General features: G+C 52.0%; 1 protein-coding gene across 4 annotated transcripts in view; it reads left to right on the plus strand.

The window, feature by feature from the left end:
• Positions 1-15,857, plus strand: part of TENT4B (terminal nucleotidyltransferase 4B) — a 53,279-nt gene that overhangs the window by 18,758 nt on the left and 18,664 nt on the right. For all 4 annotated transcript variants that reach the window (XM_066242468.1, XM_066242470.1, XM_066242469.1 and 1 more), the window contains one exon: positions 15,292-15,415. In XM_066242468.1, coding sequence (XP_066098565.1) covers positions 15,292-15,415 — 124 coding nt within the window. The remainder of the gene's footprint in view (positions 1-15,291; positions 15,416-15,857) is intronic.

Raw genomic sequence — 15,857 nt, forward strand, 5'->3', positions numbered from 1 at the left:
AAGGAAATTAGTAGTGGAAGGACTTTTGTGTGAGTGCGTGTGACCTCGTGTGGATACTGAAAGCTCATCCTGTGAAACCAGCAGTGCCCGGAGGGAGCTGAGACCGGCAGGCGCACCTTCCTGGCTCCGGTGACGTGGGAGACCAGCTCGGGACTCTAGGGTTAGAGTGTTTTTGCATTAAAAGCTCTGAATGCCTTAGATAAGTGGTGGCCCTTTGATTCATAGGTCCCTTTGGGGTCCTCTGTCCACAAGTATTCTCAGTATTTCAAAAGGGGCAACAGTTTTGCTTGTTACCTTGCTCCTCATGCTGAACTGTCAGCTGTGTTGTTTTGGGTTCGTGTAAGTCATTGATCGCCTGCAGGTACAGTCTTCTGTTCACTGACTTACAGGTCAGCCCGTCCCTCTTATTGTGCTTTGTGGTGGCATACAGTGATCAGCTGGTGGACGTCTGGGTTGTTTCTGCCTTTCGGCTCTTGTGAATAAGGCTATGAGTAAATATTGGTGTAGAAGTATCTGAATTTCTGCTTTCAGTTCCTTTGAGTTTATGCCTCGGACTGGAATTGCTGGATAGTGTGGTCCAGTACTGTGTGTAACTCTCTGAGGAGCTACCACTGTTTCCCAGTGCAGCCAAATATTAATAATTCTACACCCCCCTCGGCGGTGCAGGAGGCGGCTGGGTTTTCTGTGTCCTCACCAACACTTATTTTCTGGTGTTTAAATTTTTAATTCCATTTTTTCAGGGCTTTCTGTTTTTCTTTTTTAATAATAGCCATCCTGATGGGTTGAAGTAGTATCTTATAGTTTCGATTTGCATCAGTCATCTCTGATGACTAATGACGTCGAACATCTTTTTCCTGAGCTTATTGGTCATTTGTTTATCTCCTTTGAGAAATGTCCATTCAAGTTATTTGCCCGTTTTGTTGTTGTTGGTGGTGGTGGTGTTAAGTTGTAGGGGTTCCTCAGATATTTTGGATATTAATCTTTTATCAGATAAATGATTTGCAAATATTTTCTCCCATTCTATTGGTTTTCTTTTTACTTTATCGATAGTGCCCTTTGGTACACAAAAGCTTTCCGTTTTGATGAAGGGCAAATTACCTTGTTGCCTGTGCTTTTGGTATCACGTCTGAGGAATCATTGCTGAATCCACTGTCATGACTCGCCAGCATTTCCTTTCGAGAAGTTTCTGGTTCAGTTCATGTGTCCGGGCCTCTGATCAGTTGTGGCACTAGCCTGTCTGTGGGCTGAGGTCAGGGTCCAGCGGGTCTCTTCTGCGTACGGATGTCCCGTTTCCCCAGCGCCATTGCTACAAGGCCGCCTTCTCCATGGGCACCCCAGCTGAAGTTACTTCTATTACAACGGAAGAGTGCACACAAGTATATACTTTCCTTATGCTTAAAAGATTATAAAGACAAAACAGATTAACAAATTAAATATAGATAAAACGACAGAGCCAGTAGAATTAATTTTATGGGACAGATGATTTACTCCAATCAAATTGCTTCTCAGTGCGAGGGCGGGTTGCCTGCCTGCCGTGGGGTCGCGATGGCATTCCGAACACCTTTCTTGCTTTGTCATGTTCTCCCTCTGGTCCTCCCCACTCCTCTGCGCTGAGAACCACAGAGCTCTGCCGCAGTGCCACTTGACCGGCACGTGGCACATGTACGTGTCACACCGGTCACGCAGCCTGACAGTGGGCCCCGCAGTGCCCGCAGGCAGGGGCGGCGTCTGCACAGTCCAGAGCAGACTTGCGGGAATGTTTTCAGAGTCGCACCGAAGGGGAAACACAGTTCTCATAGAGCGTGTGGACTTCGAGATGTGTCTACAGGCTCAGTTCTCAGAGTTTGACAAACATTACCTTCCCTCCTAGGCTGCTTATAAACACGATTGTTTTCCCTCCAGTTTAAACAATTAGGAAAGAGATGCTGACATTCGGGTTTGGCAGGAGGGGCTTAAAGCCTTCTCCCTCCCTCTTTCTGTGGCAGCCGGTTCTTGGGCAGCCGTGCTGTCTGCCTCTGTGCCCTCCGCTCTCCTAGGAGCACGGACTCCGGCTTTTCTTATTGGCGATTTTTAATGTTTATGTCGTATCGCTCTCTCCCTTGACTACCACGAAACTAAGAGCTTGTATTCCTAATGTTAGATCATGAGGTATGTGTTTAGACATCATTTTACTGCCAAAAATCTGTCAAGTGGCTTTTACTACATTCGTTTCCTTTTTCTAGTTAGCATGACCCTCGAATGCTGTCTTCTCCCCATTAAATTCTCAACGGAGTTGTTCCTGTTAAAAGCGGGGGCTGCCAATTTATTTTGAAGATATTGGGAGTGAGTTCTGGTGAGCTGAAGCCGTGGGGCAGGAACCCTCGTATTCCTTGGATTAGAAATGCCTTTGGCATGCGTTTCTACTCGAAGATGCCTTTGTCCTGTTGCTTGTATGAGGAGGGAGCCTCTCACCTCTTCAGACAGGTCTGGGGCCGAGTGGTGAAGACCTGTGCGGGGGTCCCAGGGGCGTCTCCTGTTGGGAGCCCCCTTCCGCGCGCTCTGCATGTCTCATAGTGTGACCTCCTCTTCGGAGCACCTGAAGTCACCCTCTTCTACCCTAACCTGGTTCTGGGAGGTGAGAAAATGTTTCCTTTCAAAGTCGTGTCCAGGGCAGCACACGGAACACATTGGGTAAGCTGGTGGACGTGATCTGTGCAGTTGCTCCTGGATGTGTTAGGGAGCCCACCTGAAAAGCAGGGGTCAGCAGACCTTTCCTGGGAAGACAGGAAGTGTGTTTAGCTTTGCTGGTTTCACGAGCTCTGTCTCAGCTACTCAGCTCTGCTCTGAGCAGTGCAGGACAGCACCACGGACAGTGTGGGAATGAGTGGGCATGGCGACGTTCCAGTGAAATTGTGTGTGACTCACACCTGTCCCAGAATATCCTCCTTTCTCTAGGTTCAACCATTTACAAGTGTAAAAACAGCCTGACCACGTGGTGGCGCAGTGGATAGAGCGTCGGACTGGGATGCGGAGGACCCAGGTTCGAGACTCCGAGGTCGCCAGCTTGAGCGCGGGCTCATCTGGTTTGAGCAAAAGCTCACCAGCTTGGACCCAAGGTCACTGGCTTGAGCAAGGGGTTACTCGCTCTGCTGTAGCCCCCCGGTCAAGGCACATATGAGAAATTAATCAAAAACAACTAAAGTGCCACAGCGAAAAATTGATGATTCTCATCTCTCTCCCTTCCTGTCTGTCCCTATCTGTCCCTCTCTCTCTCTGTCAAAAAAAAAAAAAAAAAAAAAAAAAAAAAGTAAGAACATTCTCACCTGTGGGCTGTCCAGAAACAGGAAGGGGGCTAGGTTCAGCCAGTGGGTGTGGCTTGCTGACCTCTGTTGCAGAGGAATCGATGGCTAGGAGAGGGGGTGTGGAACCCCAGTGATACTTGGGCTGCTTGTGAGCGTACTTGGGTGTTAGCCTTTTGGTCCAGGTGAAGGGTTGAGGATGAAGAGAGACAGGCTGCTGGGGGAGGAGTGGACTGAGAGTCCCAGAAGGTCCTGGAGGCTCAGGTGGGATGTGCATCTGTCTGATGGGACAGCGGTGGCACCGTGGACCACCGTCCGGCACAGAGCTGGGCACATCTCTGCCTTCCACGGTGTGTGTGTGGGAATGTCACTAGTGTCCGGAAAGGGTAAGTGACTTAGGGAAGTGACTGGCCAGACCCTCTCATCGCCCTCGTGGACGTGTGAGCTCACGAAGAGGCGAGGCAGCTGAGCCCGAGGGTCAGGATGGACTTTGAGGTATCCCAGCTGTCAGGCGGGGGGCCGGGGCCTCCAAGGGCTGCTGATGGGCGCTCACGCCCGCTTTACTGATGTGGGCGCTAATGCCGAGGGTGGCCGGTACCCTTGGAAAGCTCGTTCAGCTGGAGAAGTCTGAGCTGGGATTTGATCCTGATGGTAGGCGTGTTCAGATGAGATCTGTTTTTCATGTTTGGTTTTGCTGTTAATTTCCTGTGATCTGAGGGAAGTCACTTGAGTCCCCATTAAAAATACAATCTTTTAGTTGTTAGAAGTGAACTCCTCCCTCGTCGGCCTCATGGAATTACTGTGGATGGTTTGAGTCAGGCACTTGCGAAGAGCCCTTTGGAAGTGTGCCGCAGAGCAGAGAGATGCCGGTCCGGGCCAGGCCCTGCTCCGGTCGCCTGCGTGTGGATGGTTTGAGTCAGGCACTTGCGAAGAGCCCTTTGGAAGTGTGCCGCAGAGCAGTGAGATGCTGGTCCGGGCCAGGCCCTGCTCCGGTCGCCTGCAGTGTGGCCCTCCTGGCCCAGCTCCCGGCTGGGAACCTGTGTCTTGGCAGACACCTGTAAGTTTCCGGAGTTTCCTTCCCTTGATTACCTGTGTTACGTGGAGCAGAGGCAGGTGCAGGGGAACGGGACAGGGTCAGAATGTCAGTGAGAGCCAGCGCACAGCGCGGTGCCAGGCTGGCTCTCAGTGCCCAGGCGATGCTGGACCGCCAAGCGGGGGTGCAGGTGCCCAGCAGGAGCCCAGTGGGGGAGGAGGGGAGGCTCTGCGGCGTGTCTGGTGTCATGGGACAGCACATTCTTCTTTGTATTTTTCTGAAGTGAGAAGCAGGGAGGCAGAGAGACTGACTCCCGCATGTGCCCGACCGGGACCCACCCGGCATGCCCACCAGGGGGTGATGTTCTGTCCACCTGGGGTGTTGCTTCACTGCACCCGGAGCCATTCTAGTGCCTGAGGTGGAGGCCATGGAGCTATCCTCAGCGCCTGGGCCAACTTGGTTCTAATGGAGCCTTGGCTGCGGGAGGGGAAGAGAGAGACAGAGAGGAAGGAGAGGGGGAGGGATGGAGAAGCAGATGGGTGCTTCTCCTGTGTGCCCTGGCCAGGAATCAAACCTGGGACTTCCACACGCCGGGCCGACGCTCTACCACTGAGCCAACCGGCCAGGGCCTGTACTGCCCATTCTTACTGTTACTAAAGGTTAGCATGTAGAGGAAAGTGTGGCAATACTTAGGTTTCATTTTCTGTTAGTGAGGGTGACGCACTGTTTTATTGATCATTAAAGAGCCTCTTTAAAGTTATCAAAGTGTCTACAGTCTCTCCCAAAAAATAGATATGTATAAAAGAATATATATAGTTTTTTAATTTGGTAGGCTGTCTAGTAGAGCTCTCATTTTGTCCTTCGGTGTTCAGAACTCTCCGCTGTTTTCAGGGATTGAGGGTAAGTGCGGGGGTGGTCCGTAGACGGGGGCTGAGTCAGCATCCTCAGGGCTGAACACAGCCAGGCCCAGAACAGTCACTCCGGGAACGCCCTGAACTAGTAACCAAGTCAGGCCTCCCTCTGGGGTGGGGGAGCCCGTGGGGAAGAGCTCAGTGCGTGGGCCCCAGAGGTGGCTGCCCACAGCTGGTGCAGGTTCTCCGGAAGGTGGTGGGAGTTGAGACATACGTATTTCAGTGGACGTGCTCGGAGAGACCCGACAGGGGGCTGAAACAGGACTGTGTCCGGATGGTTTTTATCATCAGTGTTTTAAATGGTTTGCGTCTCTAGAAAATCTGTCTTTCTGTGTGATCTGGTTTGCCTGCTCAATGAAGGTGTCAGACATTGTTTCTGTTTTGTTTTGTTTGCTGTTTATTTATTTTTGCTTTTATTTTTATTTTTGAATTAACTGCTGGCAGATTGATGAATTCAGTCAGTAAATCGAATGATTGGCAAGTCCCGAAACACCTCTCTGCATAGCCAGGATTTGATAAAACGCTTTCATATGACGAAGCTTTCGATCCACCATGTTGACTTAGTGTGAAGATTGGAGTGGCTCCCCACATGGAACTCTCTTCTGAGAGAAGAGAGTAAACAGGCAAGAATAGCCAAGAACTTGTGGAAACCAGAGATGAGTTTGGGAGAGGATTGGTTTTGTATTATCAACCGTTCATACATTTATACAAGAATTGAAAGGGTAATTCGAGCCCTAGAATAGGCAGAAACAGCAGCAGATCTTAAAAGAGAGCCTTAGACCGACCCAGCTGTGCCTAAGAGTTTAATAGTGTAAATCAGGAATTCTCTCAAGTACAGGAGTAAGAAAGTGGCTCCTCTTGGTTTAAGCAGAAACTAAGTGAAGGGTTTTATTTTATCAGGTAGGTGGGTGCCCTTGGGGATAGTTGCCCAGGGACTCCAGCGGAGGCACGAGGCTCAGACGCCCTGTCTCCCGCTGGCTGTTCCTCTCTCTCAGGGCTGGCCCCGTTCGCTCCTATTGCCATGGGCTTCCCTTTGGCAGCTGGAGGAAAAGGGGGTGTGGCTGTTGATACTTCCAAGCTTCTGTTTTTGCAGCTCAAGGTCAAAGAAGAAAGTGACCTTCCTAAGTGTCAGTACACAGAGTCCTAAGGAAGGACACCACATGGGCTCTCGGGGTCCTGTGCCCATCCCCGAGTCATGACTGTGGGATGACACACTGACGGGGTCCCCCATGGCTGCTCCTGTGCAGAACTCCAGCTGGCTCTGCCGGACAGCCTCACCACAATCGCACAGGACAGTAAGTAGGGACAGGAGTTGCTCCACAAAGGAAGGGGATCGAGAGGTAGAATTACTGGGAGAGGGGTCAGGCCACTGGCTGACTGGAGCTCCTTTTCCTGTCAGTAAAGGGTGCCCGCCCCTGCTTAACTGTTTGAAAAAAAAAAGTTATGAATAAGTGATAAATTTAAAAAAAAAAGTAGAAAATAATATAGTCAGATTTTAAATTGACTTTTTCTTTAGCAGTTTTGAGATTCATAGCAAAACTGAATGGGAGGTACAGAAATTTGATCCCCTACCCTACCAGGGTACGTTTATTAGAATCAGTGAATCCACTTCGACATGTCATTGTCACCCAGGTCCGTAGTTTCCATGAGCACTCTCTCTTGGTGATGGACATTTTATGGATGTGGCTGGATGTATAATGACACAGACCTACTGTTTACAGAATAGTTTCACTGCCCTAGAAATCCTCTGTGCTCCGCTGTTCACCCCCACTCTCCTCAGCCTTTTCCAGAATGTTAGAATTGTACAGTATATGTAGCCTTTATGATTGGCTTCTTTTTCATTTAGTAATGAGCATTTAAAGCTCCTCCGTGTCTCTTTCATGGCTTGGATAGCTTGAACCTCTAGCACTGAATAATATCCGTTGTCTGGATACACCATTCACCTATCCCCAAGGACATCTTGGTTTCTTCCAAGGTTTGGCAATGATGAGTAAAACTGCCCTACACATCTGCAGGCTTCTGTGTGGACGTACGTTTTCAGCTCATTAGGGTAAATAGCAAGGGGTGTGAATCCTGGATTGTCTGGTACGAGTATGTTTAGTTCTGTGAGAAACTGCCGACCACCCTCCAGTGTGGCGTCACCACGTTGCACACCCACCTGCGCTGGGGGCAGGTTCCCGCGGCTCCACGTCCTCACGGCATCTGCTGTGGTCAGTGCTCAGGGTTCTGGCCATTGTGGTCATGTTGTCTCATTTTAATTTATAATTCCCTGGTGGCATGTGATGTCAGGTATCTTTTTACATATGCCTGTTTGGGGTGTGTGTGTGTGTGTATGTTTGAGGTGTCTGTTTAGATCTTTTTTTTTTTCCCTGAAGCTGGAAACGGGGAGAGACAGTCAGACAGACTCCTGCATGCGCCCGACCGGGATCCACCCGGCACGCCCAGCAGGGGCGACGCTCTGCCCACCAGGGGGCGATGCTCTGCCTCTCCGGGGCGTTGCTCTGCCGCGACCAGAGCCACTCTAGCGCCTGGGGCAGAGGCCAGGGAGCCATCCCCAGCGCCCGGGCCATCTTTGCTCCAATGGAGCCTTGGCTGCAGGAGGGGAAGAGAGAGACAGAGAGGAAGGAGGGGGGAGGGGGGAGAAGCAAATGGGCGCTTCTCCTATGTGCCCTGGCCGGGAATCGAACCTGGGTCCCCCGCACGCCAGGTCGACACTCTACCGCTGAGCCAACCGGCCAGGGCCCTAGATCTTTTGCCCATTTGTTTAAATTGGGTTGTTTTCTTGTTGAATTTTAAGAGTTTCTTTATATCTTGTATACCAGTCCTTTTTCAGATTGTGTGTTTTGCAGATATTTCTCCCGGTCTGTGGCTTGTCTTGTTGTTCTCTTAGTAGAGAACTTGCTCATCGTAGGGTAGAAAAGCCTTTGAAACACGTAGGAGAGGGAGGCTTGGAAGCAGAGGCTGCAGACGGGCGGCCTGATGACGGGGTCAGAACCGGATGCCTGTTCAGTTTTGCCTGGACTGTTCTTTCTTGTTTCATTTATCTTCTGAAAAGTATCTCAGAATTTTAAAGGGAAAACTATAGCTACAAGTCTGAATTTCTGGCTCCTCCCGAGAGATGGGAAGCGTTGGCAGTTCTGGGCTCACGGTCGGTGGGGTAGCTGCTGGCGGGCAGGGAGCGGCAGGCTCTGCTTTAGGTGGGCGTGGCGTTCCAGGTGACCGCCTTCTCCGCCACGCCCCCCGTGCGGCAGGTGCCGTGTCACCAGTACGCTCACTTACCTAGCTGTCTGTCCTTTCTGGTTCACCGAAAAAAACTTCCTGAAACAGAGACGGACAGGAAACGGTATTGGTCTCGATGGCCGATCGTTAATAGTCACATATAGAATGAGAATGAAACAGTAAGATCAGACACAACCTAAAAAATAAGAATAAACATTTTTTTAAAATTAATTCCCAGTAGGCGATAAGCTTCATGATGGCAAGGGCCTTGTCTGTCTTGTTCAATGTAGTATCTTAGCACTTGGCTCATGGCGTCCTACTGTAGGCATTTAGCAAATATTTGCTAATTAATGATAGCAGATGTTGACTGAGGGTTTACCATGTGCTAAGTAGAAGTAAACCCTTTCCCAACAGAAACCCACCAAGAGAGGTGCTCGCGCCCTGGCTGGTTGGCTCAGTGGTAGAACGTTGGCCCTGCTTGTGGAAGTCCTGGGTTCGATTCCCGGCCAGGGCACATAGAAGAAGCGCCCATCTGCTTCTCCACCCCTCCCCCTCTCCTTCCTCTCTGTCTCTCTCTTCCCCTCCCGCAGCCAAGGCTCCATTGGAGCAAAGTTGGCCCGGGCGCTGAGGATGGCTCCATGGCCTCTGCCCCAGGTGCTAGAATGGCTCCTTCCACAACAGATCAATGCCCCAGATGGACAGAGCATCGCCCTCTGGTGAGCATGCTGGGTGGATCCCGGTCGGGCGCATGTGGGACTCTGTCTGTCTGACTCCCCACTTCTCACTTCAGAAAAAACAAAGAGGTACTCGCCTCATGTCCCCCGTGGGAAACGGGTTTGCAGAGTCACTGGGTTGTGCATCCCCGGGAAGTGGAGGGGCGGGGGTTTGGTCCCAGCCCCGCCCCTCACACCGCCATGTTCATTTCATCCGTGGCTTGTTGAAATGAACTGAAAAAGATAGAACACAAATGTCCAATGAACAGGGAGAAAATTCCTAATCTTACTAGGAAGAGAAAGATAAACACAAGCACCCCTCCGGTGTGGGGGTTGGGGAAGGCCTGCATGCTTCTCTGCAGGAGGCAGGATGAGCACCCCTCTGGTGGGGGGCATTTGGGGAACATTCTTCAGAAGCACTAGCTATCCTGTCACTTTCACCAAGGGATGAATTCATTCTAAGAGGAAAATGACCGTTGCTCATTGATTTATGTGCAAAGAGCATTGTCAAGGCAATGAAGTTGTGAAAAACTGGAAGCAAACCTGAATGCTCAAGAGTAAGGGGTTGGTCGGATAAATTATGGGGTAATTCGTATTCCAGAATAACGTACAGTCATTAAAAATTCATTTTTATGGTATCCGACGACGTGTATGGCGACCGTGATGTGGCCACTGTGTTTCCCGCTGCGACGGCCTGTGGGGGCAGCAGTTTGCAGCTGGTGTGGCACGAGTGCGAGCAGCTGGCCCCGCGTGGCCTGGCTGCTCCTGCCGCTCACAGGGTGGAGCTGCAGGGGATTTATGGGTTTTTTTATTTTTATTATTTCCCTGTGTGCTTTTCCAAACAGCTGTAAATTTCCGTATGTCTACCAGAGTTTAGGACCTCGTAAAGCCAAGTAGGCTCGTTTACATACGTTGTGTTTTTGGCGTGTGTGTAAGTGAATTAACTCTCAGTCGCTTTGTCTCTTTGCGTCTCACTTCGGCTTTAAAAAATTCCATAGACCATACCAGCACTTCTCCAGAAGACCTCAACAGCACAGGGCAAAAAATACGCAGTATATTACGAAAGCTCTTCTCAGGTTGGCTTTGTTCCCAGTTCTGCCATCCAAGGTGATCATTAGTAGTTAGTGCAAAGATATTAAACGTATGTCAGGAGTTTATCTTACTTGATGTAAATAATTTATTAAGTGCATCATCACCTGTACTATGTTCAGGATATCTGGATTTTCAGGCATAAGGGTCCTTGAAAGAGAGGCGCCCTGTCCTGTGTTGGTTCGGTGCCCCTTTTACCAATACTTGAACGCAGGGCAAGACATCCAAGTGCCTGGGTATTTATAGAGCAGTGTCTGTTCCTAAACACCAGCCTCTCCACTCAGGATAAATAGATGAACGAATCAATGCAGTAACAAATATAATTTTGGTGTCATAACTGTAAGGGTTAATTTAAGCACATCCACATTTCATTGTTATAGTCAAGAATACAACATACTTCTGTGTGTTATAGTCAAGAATACAACATACTTCTGTGTGTTATAGTCAAGAATACAACATACTTCTGTGAATGGGCTATTCTTACTGGCATTTGGACCTCGTTAGACAAGGAAAGATTTAGCCTCGTTTGTTTTTTCACTCAGCAAATATTTGAGGACCTCCCACTTGGGGAATAAGTTTAACTAAGCTTTTATTTCAAGATACTTGGTCTTAGTCAGGGGATACGATCAATTATTCTTTGAGCTTCCCAACTGTTTCCAAATTTGGTTAGATCTGCTCCAAGTGGTTGGGGTAGGGGGGAGTTCTGAATTTTTCTCGGAAGGGCAAAGAATTAATGACTGGGATTAGATTAACTAAACTTTTGTTTGAAGATATTTGGTCTTAGGGAGACCAGTTCCTTTCCTCTTCTCTTTTCCTTCCCCTTATCACTGCTTAGAAGGGGCGGCCGGGTTGGGGGTGTTGGAAGATGCCCAGGGGAAGGAGTCAGGCAGTTCTAGTCTCCCTTCATAGAAGCAAAGGGGGAAGGAACAGGAAATCAAATGAAAACAGTCCCCTGAAACACTGGCCAGTAAGACCTGGTCCAGAAAAGGAGAGCAAGCCGCGGGCATTTGAAGGGAGTGCCCTGAGTTCGGGGAGAGCGGGCACGGGCACCTCTGAAAAGAAGCGAGACACGGGAACTGCACCCTGTCGGACATCTCTGCGCCCTCCTCCCAGGTCCTACCCCAGGAGGGTGACACAGTGTGGCGTTCTCCAGCCGTGGGTAACAGTTGTAAATGCCCATGGAGCTCGCAGAAGTCAGATGTGTAGACTCCTCTTCCTTTTCAGGAACTTGATGCTGTCGTCCACATTTTCTCTCTCCCGTGTCTTTCCAGTCCTTGGATGTAGTGAAAATTTGGGGTGTGAGTGTCTTTTCCTTTGTTGCTTTGCTGTTCCTTATCAGTGCACAGCACAGAAAGTTAGGCCTGTTGTGCAGACACTAGGGAGCTCCATTCTGGACCAGTCTCGAAACCGTGGCTTTGACAGATCCCCTTGTGCATGTGTCTGTTGTGTCACAGCCGTGTGGCTGTTGCGTCACAGCCGTGTGTGTGAGCCGTGTGGCTGTTGCGTCACAGCCGTGTGTGTGAGCCGTGTGGCTGTTGCGTCACAGCCGTGTGTGTGAGCTGTGTGGCTTTGCGTCACAGCCGTGTGTGTGAGCCGTGTGGCTGTTGCGTCACAGCCGTGTGTGTGAGCCGTGTGGCTGTTGCGTCACAGCCGTGTGTGTGAGCCGTGTGGCTGTTGTCTCACAGCCGTGTGTGTGAGCCGTGTGGCTGTTGCGTCACAGCCGTGTGTGTGAGCCGTGTGGCTGTTGCGTCACAGCCGTGTGTGTGAGCCGTGTGGCTGTTGCGTCACAGCCGTGTGTCTGAGCGTGACAGACATGCTTCTAAGAAGCTATGTTGCCGTCCTTGGCGCTAAAGGATTGTCCTTTATGCCCATGCAGACATGAGTGTGAGTGGATGTCCACCTGGGAGCTGAGGGCCCCTTCCTAAGGAAGAGCTGCTCTGTGCTGTGCCCTGGGTCTGGGGACACGGGGCTGAGCCCAGGAGGGGTGAGTCTGCATGGACAGGCTCATAAGGAGGTAATAGGCTGTGATGGACTGCTAGGCAGGAGGCAGGACAGGACTGGAGTGGACAGGAGTGCTGGGGAGGCCGGACTTGTCTCGGGGAGGTGACATTTGAGCTCTGAAGGCTGTGTAAGAAGGTGTTCCAGCATAGGGCCTGCCGGGGCGAGGCAGGGTTCTCGAAGGACACGGCATGCCGGGCACTCCTCGTGTGTGTGCCGGGGGGGCCGCCAGGCTGTGCTCCAATAAGGCGTTTGAAGGGACATGGGTTGGTTGAGGAAGGGACCCTGGCAGGCCTGGAGACCACTTCGGAGGCCCTAAGGCAGTACAGGTCTGACTTGGAAATAGGCTTTGGAGGATGGGTGGGAGGGACAGGACTGGGAGACCTGTAGGCTCCAGAGCACGAAGAAGGGTGAACCGGGAAGGTGCTGGTCTCCATCTGGGGATACGGGAACTCTGGCAGGGAAATACTGGGAGAAGAGTTGGTTTTGGGGAAAGACATGGAATTTTGTTTGGATTTATTGAGTTTGAGGTCAAATCTGGGTAGCGCTGTCTAGCTGTCAGTTGGTATTACAAGAACACAGGTGTGTGCGTGTGTGTGCTTGCATGTGTGTGCAGTTTCTTTGTAAAAATCAAATTCCGGGGTCTCCTGAAGATGTCACTCAGACTGCAACAGGCTCGCCCCAGGGCTAGTGCTGGTACCCACTTGTCTCCGTGCCTGTGTGCATTTGAAAAAAATCAGGCCACAGAAAAGGTAATCCCTGCACCTCAGACCTCGGTCCCGCTCCCCAGAGGAAGCCACTGCCAGCAGTCTAATGCACTCTTCCAGAAATCTGCCTGGCACGGGCACAGATCCAGTCTGCACGGCCCGGGGGGGGAGTCAGAGAGGAGCAGAAACTGCACACTGAGTTGGGCGTGCGGTAACCTTCCAAGCATCGTGTGGCGGGTTTGGGGTCCTTCTGTGTCCCCAGGGGTCCATGCCGCGTGCAGGCTGACGGCCGAGCTCCTTGTGGAGTTGCCTGGGCTCTCTGGCTACTGCTGGCTTGTTACAGGAACCTTACTTTCCTTGTTGTAGAGGTCTTATAAAAATATACAATGTTAGTTAACATGGATACATTTTTAAAAGGTAGCCAATATAAAATGTATCTTTCAAAGCAACCCACTCCCACTCCCCATTCACTCACCAGATTTGATCACCAGAACCCGTGGCATAGAGACCCCACTCAGTGGGGGATAGTACATGCACACGCACACGCACACGCACACACACACACAGACACACTTTTCATGTGGGAAATATAAAGACGGTGACAAATGGCCTGTAATCTCTCCAGGCAGGTAGTCAGCCCTGTTGGAAAAGCAGACACACACACACACACACACACACACACACTGGTAGTTTAAAAAGTTATAATAGGGCACAGTGACTGAATAAAGTGTGAAGTCCCCCAGCTGTCCTGCGTGCTTATCCCCGAGGTGATCAGTTTTAACAGTGTCTTTCCAGAACACATGTCAGTGCACAGAGAAGCGTGTGTTTGTGTGTGTGTGTTTGTGTGTGTGTGCATGTGTGTAATGCACACAAAAGGGATACTTTGAACACATTGTGCTTTTGTCTTTGCAACTTAACAAATCTTGGCTCTTTCTCCCCTCCCGTGACTCCCTGTTTCTTTGTGACGGGTTCTCACTGTCATTTTAGGGGAGGGTCAGCAACTGCTCCCAACCCCTCTGCTGGCTCCCACTGGGGGACGTGGAGGGCCGTCCTCCCTGACTGAATTCTTCAGCATTCCAGATAATGCTGTACTGATGCCCTCGTTCCCTTGAGAACTGCTCCTGCAGGGTGAAAAGCAGGGGACTTTTGGGGGACAGCTGTCCTGAGGAGTGATGGGTAGGACGCGCCCCTCGCGTTTCCAGCTCTGCTGGACTGAGATGCGTGAGGCTGTCCGCCTCGGGCTCACCTCCAGCGCCCTGGCGCGGCTCTCTGTGTCCTCGGCATCCGGCATCAGGCATCAGGCCAGCGGGGGCCGCCCGTGGCACACGGGCTGCCACCTCCTTCCGTGGCTAGCTAGCTCTCCACACGCCCCGCTGGGAAGGCCCGTGCCACCTCTTCTTCCGTCCTGTGACTGTCATGGCCGCGGTCCGCTCGCAGTCAGCCTGGCCAGTTTCTCTTCCTCTCCTCCACCGACCGCAGCCCTCAGCTGCCCACCCCTTCCCCCTGCAGCTCATGCTCTGGGCGGGGCCTCGTGTCTGTGTGTGCTTTCTGGGCCCATTCCTTTCCTGCGCCCCCCCCCCCCCCGTCCCCCTGGACCTGACCCAGCTCTCCCCAGGAACAGTAACGGAGGAGCTGTCCCCTCTGCATCCGGCTGGCCCTCTGCTGGGCCGCCATCTGGGCACTGCCCGATGAGCCTTCTCAGAGTGCCGCCTGTCTGAAGCCCGACCTGCCCAGCCCCTCTCAGAACAGTGGATACAGGCTTCCCTGTTTCCATGGGGAAAGCCCCAGCTTCCTGGCTTGTCCCTCAAGTGACTGGTGTCACCAGATGCCCCCTGGTCCCTGGAAGCAGCTGCTCTGTGGAGCCTCGTGTGCCGGCAGCTCTTCTCGGGCCTTTGCTGGCGCTCACTGGTGACCCTCGCGTGCGCCCGTGAGCAGAGGAGAAGGCGCGGCCCTGCCCAGTGCAGGGTGGATGCGGAGGAGGTGGGGTTAGCCCCACGCCCGGGGAGCTGGCCTGCTTCACCCGCATTCTGGGCCTCCGCATCTGTGTCCCCGCCAGTGAGCGTTCCGCCCGGTGATGACAGATGCTGGCCGAGCTGTTCGCGCTCCATCGGGGCTTCTTGGACTTTCTTACTTTATTGAATTATTTTGGCAGTTTTGATTAAGCTGCACACGTTCCCATTTTAGCCTGGCATGAGTCCGTGGCACTAAAATGAAGGTAGACATCTATGGCTGCAAAGTCATCAGCTGAGTTACAAGACTTAGACGAGATGATTGAAGGTGGTGATTTCTCATAAGCTCGGCCATGTCCGTATTAACTTGTCTGCCTCCCCCTGCTCCCCCCAGCCTGCACGAGGAAATCAGTGATTTCTATGAGTACATGTCTCCGAGGCCGGAGGAGGAGAAGATGCGGATGGAGGTGGTGAACAGGATCGAGAGTGTGATCAAGGAGCTGTGGCCCAGCGCTGACGTGAGTACCCGTCCTTCCGCCGTGCGCTCGGCTGCGGGCCGCGTCACATCCCAGTCCCCACGGGCAGCCGTCCAGCGTCTGTAGAGCTATGGTCTGATGAGATGTTGAAGGCCCGCTATTTTCTTTGGCCTTTGGAATTGGGCTTTCTAGTTATTTGCATTGAATCACGATTTCCTTGAAACCATGGCTCGGCAGGGCTGACGGGCAGCGGGTGGAGGCAGGCTGGGCGTCGCCAGCGTGAAGGAGGCGCCTCTCTGTGGCCTCTGTCGTCAGAGGCGCAGGCACTGCGCTGTTGCTCCACCCTCCCGGTAGACGCGGTCGTCGCCTGCAGCGGAACGGGGATGGCGGGCAGGAGCGGCACGGGCTCCTGTCACCTGAGGTTCCTTTGCTGAAGCTGATGTGGGGTCTGCTCTGCCCCACCCCCAAAAAGGGCCGCCATCTT

The sequence above is a fragment of the Saccopteryx bilineata genome, chromosome 9 (assembly GCF_036850765.1).
Source record: "Saccopteryx bilineata isolate mSacBil1 chromosome 9, mSacBil1_pri_phased_curated, whole genome shotgun sequence".
NCBI classification, from domain to species: domain Eukaryota; kingdom Metazoa; phylum Chordata; class Mammalia; order Chiroptera; family Emballonuridae; genus Saccopteryx; species Saccopteryx bilineata.